The sequence below is a fragment of the Suncus etruscus genome, chromosome 4, assembly GCF_024139225.1.
Source record: "Suncus etruscus isolate mSunEtr1 chromosome 4, mSunEtr1.pri.cur, whole genome shotgun sequence".
Taxonomy (NCBI): Eukaryota; Metazoa; Chordata; class Mammalia; order Eulipotyphla; family Soricidae; genus Suncus; species Suncus etruscus.
In genome coordinates, this window is record NC_064851.1 from 104625141 (window position 1) to 104631556 (window position 6416).

The following is a 6416-nucleotide window of genomic DNA, read 5'->3' on the forward strand; positions in this document are numbered from 1 at the left end:
AACATAAGACTCCTGTCCCACGTATTAATTTACTTCAATTGGAAAATGTTTGTTTTAGAATTTAGGACATAATATGTGCAAGTATTATAAATAAGAGTTTATACCTTGATCCTCTGCTTAAGATCTATCATTTTATTGAGAACCTCGTGGGTTTATCGGTTTTCCACAATCTGAATATTGCATTTCTATCCCAACATTGCTTTAGGTTTCCATCTCTCCTGGATTGGCGCCTCCTCCCCAGCAGAACACGAACAACAACTTTCCCTCCAGGTCTCCAGAAAGCTAGGAAGAGCCCAGAACAACAGAGGATAGAGTTGCAGTTCCAACTGCTGCTGAGCAGTCCCAGGCCTGCCCCTGCCCCTGTCACCAGGCGCGGCCATGGCCCTGGCGGCCTTCCTGGCTGAGCTGCGCACAGAGGCTCGCTGCCCCTTGTGCCAGGCTTTCCTGCAGGAGCCTGTGACCCTGGAATGTGGCCACAACTACTGTGGCTCATGCCTGCAGCAACGCTGGGAGCACTTGCAGGACATCCTGCCATGCCCCGTGTGCCTGCACCCCTGCACAGATGGGCACCCCCAGAAGAACAGGCAGCTGGGGCACATGGCTGACCTGGTCCAGGAGATTCTGTGCATGAGGGTGAAGAATAGTGAGGAGGAGCAGGAAGAGGAAGAAGGCAGAGGCCACTGTGAAAGGCACCAGCAAGTTTTGAACCTTTTCTGCGAGGACGACCTGGAGCTGCTGTGTGGCCAGTGTGCTGCCTCCCCTAACCACCAGGCCCATGTCCTGACACCCATCGAAGAAGCCGCTGCACATCACAGGCAGAGGCTCAAGAGCTGCCTGGAGCATCTGAGGAAGCAGCTTCAGGAAGCAGAAAGGGCCTTGGAAAGGCAGGTATCCGAAAGCGAAGAGTTGAGAGAGATGTTGGCGGAGGAGATGAATGACTTTGCTTTGGAATCTAAAGAATTCAAGTGTTTCCTGGAAGATGAGCAGAAAATCATCGAGAACAAGGTCCTAAGGGAATTAGAGGAAGTGTCCCGAAATGTCCTCAAGGGCCAGCGAAAATTGTCTGAGCAGGCCTCCACCCTGAAGACACTGCTGATTGACATCAGGAGGCTGCAACTACAAACTGACCTGGGCCTCTTGCAGGGCATCAGGTTTGTGCATTGGCAGTGGAAAAAGTGTGGCGGCGTGGAGCTCCCGGAATCCTTGACCCATGAGCCCATGGAGAAGATCCGCACGTTCCCTCCACACTACGCTGGCCTGCACAACCTCAAGAGCAAGTTTCAGAGGGACCTGATCCTGGACCCTGAAACCACTCACCCCAATCTCATCGTCTCCGAGGACCAGTCAAAGGTGTATGTTTTTGATAAAAGCGTTGGAGAATCCACGGCTGCCCCGCACCCCAAGGCCTTCACATTTCATCAAGCCGTCCTTGGGGCTGAGCCCATAGAACGGGGTCGGCACTTCTGGGAGATAGCATTCCAAGGCTCAGTGATCTGGTCCATAGGGGTGTGCAAGGAATCGTTTCCCCGAAATTCTCAGGTCCCTCCGTCCCCGGCCAATGGCTGCTGGCAGTTCAAACTGCTCCCGGGCATTCACCTGGATGAATGGTCAGAACAAAACCATGTTGGCCTCTTCCTGGACTATGAGTTGGGAGAAGTTTCTTTTTACAATATGGATTATCAATGCCACTTGTGCACACTCTATGGCAGCTTTACAGGAAAACTCCTGTTTTATTTATGTATTGAGCCCTCCTCCTTACCATTGCCATGACTTTTGTCTACTGATGGCAAGTCCCTTTTCTATATTCTCTGTCTTGTTGGCTTCTTGTGTACTCAAGTTCTGATAATAAAGTCAAAGCCCTCTCTGCAGTCTGGGTGCTGGTGATTCTCCCCTTCCTCCCCCAAACTCTCTGCTACTCTTTATCTTTATACAGTTCCCCATCTCTGGCCAAGTTATCAGCGAAGTTCACTGTACCCTGACCTAAGGGGTTAGCGGACACTGTCACCCTCCAGTCTTTGCCTGGGAACTTGTACCCCAGGACTCCACCCTAGAGCCATCACATGCCTCCTGCTTTTAGATGGGCTTCCCTACCTACCAATAGAACCTTACCCACCAATCCCTCTTGGTGTGTTTGTGGATGCAACTGTCCTGACTCGGAATGGGAATTGTGTCTGTGTGTGTTCAGATTCCACTAAACTCATTTCTAGTTTCTAAAAGACATTATTCATTTTACAGTTAGCACCTAGAAGAAGCAAGTTACTTAGAACATCTTTCACTTTTTGTTGTTTTGTTTATTCTCTTGTCCTGGTACTGAACCCAAGTTTGTTTTTTTCCCCACCTATTCTGATTTGCAATAAAACACGAATGAGGGGCTGGAGCGGTGGCACAAGTGGTAAGGCGTTTGCTTTGCTCAAACTAGCCTGGGATGGACAGTGGTTCGATCCCCAAGTGTCCCATATGTTCTCCCAAGACAGGAGAATTTTCTGAGTGCATTGCCAGTAGTAACTCCTGAGTGTCACTGGGTGTGGCCCCAAAACTAAATAAATAAATAAATAAAACATGAATGATAAAGGTGATTAAAAATGGTGACCACACAATCCCTCTTGTGACCTCCCCTTTCCCTCTGCCACCCACACTTCACACACATCAAATAAATGTAAGAGCAGAGATGTGAAGGTGTGTATGACCTTAACAGAAATAGATGATTCTTGCAATATCTCTACAATATTCTCTTCTATAATTATAGAAAAGATGCATTTTACAGCTACGATGAGACCCACACTTCACCCTGTTTTCAAAAAGAAATGTTATATTTGGGACTCCTCATTTCCTTGGGAATCCTGAGGATCTATTTCACTTTGCATTCAATTTGAATATTTACCCAAAGAGCATTGTGTCACTGGTTGTTCCAATGATAGTTTATGCCTCTTTACATTGAGGAAGTAGTGACTATTTAAAATGATGGAATGCCATGTGTAAGAGTCTGGCTGGTTTGAGATGAGGTGGAGTAAAAGAATTTGCCCCAAGTTAGTATTAAGACAACTAAGAAAAAAATGTATGGAGTATATTGCAAGAAGGCTGCTTGAAGGAAGCAGACTGCTTTGGTGGGGACAGTAGCGAACAGCCTTAGCACAGGGCCAAGTGGCATGTGCCTCGCCTGTGTTTTATACTGGTGTTGCCGCACGTTGTACCAATTTTGCAGACTGTTTTCCATGAGTGATGATTCCTACTGAGGTCCTGTTCCCTCATGGCCAAACAGCAAAATATTCTGAGAACAGGATATACTGTGGTCAGCCAGTCTGCACAACTGTCCTTATGTTAAAATTTTAGACCCTGTCGAAGGATCAATTGATCTATACTGGCAAAACCAAATACTTCTCAGTAAACTAAGGCAAAAAAATTTCAGATCTGTAAGTGCTAGAATACACTTTCTATCTTTATAACTCTTCAAAACAATACTATGTTCATGGGTTGACACATAAAATTATCTCAGCAGGGAATTGCTGAAAACTAGCCTAGAAACCTGATAACTTAAGATGAAATGTAACGGCTTTTTATGATATCCAAAATGACTGAATTTGAGCAGATGCTGATAAGACATTTTTGAATAAGCAATAATTAGAAATAAACAATTTAATCTTATAGCTCAAGGAACTAGAAGAACAATCACAAAGCAAACAAAACCAAGGAGATTTTCCCTGTACGTTTTATAGGCAATGTGTAGGCATTAATTTAGACAGATCTGAAGCTGTATCCAAACCTGTCCTTAGTGGGCACTTACTCTTAGACTTTTGAGCATCTTTGGCTCTTTAAGCCAAACACACATGAGGTACAACCCACCTCATTGGTAGTCACTTCCTCAAGTCTCTCTGATGTTCAGAGCAACACAGGGTATGGAGAAGGTCCATTAAAATTGCCCCCCATCTCCTGCCACCCCAATCTTGGGGTTGGAAGGGACAGAACATTCTGGAATGCTCTCAGAGTTGTCATAGTGTCCGCCATGATTCCATATGGCTAGCTCTTCCACCTTCTCATTGATCCTCAGAAGAATCAATTTTCTCTTTTTTTGATTTTTGGGCCACACCCAGTGATTTCTGAGCATAGAGCCAGATCCTCTGCCTGAGCTGTCAGGTATAAACACCAAAAACAACTTATCTTGCTTACAAAAAATGAAATAGGGGGCCTGAGTGATAGTAGCATAGCTGTACGGAGTTTGCCTTGCATAAGGTCTACCAGGGACAAACCCAGTTCTATCAAGGCATCACTTATGATCCCCTGAGCCTGCCAGATGCAATTTCTGAGTGCAAAGCCAGGAGTAACCCCTTAGTACCTCAGAGGTTGAACAAAAAAAAAGGAACCCCCCCTCCAAAAATTATGGTCGAAGAGATAGCACAGATAGCACATTTGCTTGCACACATCAGACTAGGCATCTCGTAGGCTCCCCCAGGAGTTATTTCAGGGTGCAGAGCCAGGAGTAACCCCTGAGTGCTGTTGAGCATGACCCAAACACACAACCCCATAAAAGGCCTGGACCAAAAGCACAGCAGGGAAGGCATTTGTCTTGCAAGTGGATGGTCCCCCAAGTACCAGCTAGAGGGCAAGAATGATCCTTAAGTGCTGAGCTAAAAGTAAGCCCTGAGCACCACTGTTGCAGCTTTGCTCAAGAATATTCTTAACACTATGTTCACTAAAGTCGGAAATTCTGAGAATCACCTTGAGTCATGTCATTGGTCCCTGGACAAGTTCATCCTTATACATACATATCAACACTTTAGCAAATCATTACCTACACATATGTGAAAAGGAATAAAACAGACAGATAAGGGGACTGGAGAGATAGCACAGAGGTAGGATATTTGCCTTGCATGTGGCCAACCTGGGAGAGACCCAGTTCAATTCCTGACATCCCATATGGGCCTCCAGCCTTCCAGGGGCAATTTCTGAGTGCAGGGCCAGGGGGAGCCCCTGAGCACCACTGAGTATGGCCCAAAAACCAGTCAATCAATCAATCAATCAATAAAGTTAAAAAAAATAACAAAACAGACAAATAACACAGAGGGCAGGTTTTGACTGTGGACACCACACTTGGACCCTGAACACAAGCCAGGCATTGTTCCTCAGCACCAAATATTTTGGCCCCAAAACCCAACAAACAGACAAATACAGAAACCAAGTGCAGAACTCATTCTGAGAAACGAAGGTGACTTCATCATGAGCCTTGCGTCTGACCTGAACCAGGGCATAGGTTGGATCCTGTCTCGTTCCTCAATGCCTCCCTTGTGTCCAGTCCACAAGAACCTTACAGGTGGGTCTCCCAGCCACCACCTTATTACCCCTCCCCTTCTCCTCACAGCCTCCCTTCAGCCATCCTGTCATCCACTCCATCAGCTAGAAGCTCTTTTAAAAATGGACCCAGCATGGGAGCCAGATCCCAGCTCACCTGTGTGGGTCTGTGTCCTCCCTCCAGAAGACAGGCCTTGACTACTCAGGAAACCAATGACTCCAGCTCTCTGGGAAAAGCCCAGTGAGACCTGCACCTTGGCTTTATACCCCAAGGGTGGTTCCTTGCCTCTGTGTCCTGGCTAAAAGGCAAATACCAACATTCCCCAAGATAGGTTGTTCCTGACAAGACTTCCAGTCTCCTGCACTGCATCCCCTAAGCCCTTTTCTAGGCCCCTCTGGTATTGGCTCAGGCCCTACTAAATCCAGCCAACCTTGATCAAGTTGACTTTGTTGGTGATTTTTTGCATATTCCATTTTTTTTCAGGACTTGCATTAGGATCCCTATGAACAGAGAGATGGGAAAGGTATTTTTCTTCCATGCAACCAGCCCAAATTCAATCTATGACACCCTATAGGGTCTCCCAAGGCCACCAGTTATTATTGAGTGCAGAGACAGGAGTTATCCCTGAGCATCATTGGGTGTCGTGCCCAAAGAAACAAACAAGCCCAAATGCTTCTGCTGTGGAAAGCAGGGATTTCTGGAGATCATCCTTTTCTTGTTTTGTAGAGCAAACCCCATCTGTGGCTCCAACTTCTAGGGAGCTATAATTCTTTCCCTCCTCCTGGAGACTCAGCAGGAGCAGGACAAGTAGAGATGGGCACCTCCAAGAGTGTCAGGGTTTGTCTTGGAGCTGAGAGAAATGTGCCAAAAATTACCTGTGAGACCTGGAGAGGGAGAAGGACATCATTTGAGTTCCAGGCAACTTGGGGTCTTCCTATTGATTGGAAATGGATTTGGCTAAGGGTTGGTGTTCAGTGACATGTCAGGATGGGGATAATTGGAGGTTCATGATCTCAAATAACAGTAGCGGCTGTGTCTCTGTGTACTTGTGGACTTGGAGGAATGTCTGATATTCATGGTTATGAGTGATCCACTCGTACCTCCCTAGTGCTTGGTCCCTGTAGTTTGTCAG

General features: G+C 46.4%; 1 protein-coding gene across 1 annotated transcript; it reads left to right on the forward strand.

Annotated features, from left to right (window-relative positions):
• The first annotated feature begins 378 nt into the window (after positions 1–378).
• On the forward strand, positions 379–1979 carry LOC126007168 (tripartite motif-containing protein 75-like). Its single transcript, XM_049772647.1, has 2 exons — positions 379–1607; positions 1934–1979. Exons 1-2 carry the CDS (start codon positions 379–381, stop codon positions 1977–1979), a joined length of 1275 nt encoding a protein of 424 aa, XP_049628604.1.
• Positions 1980–6416: the final 4437 nt, after the last annotated feature.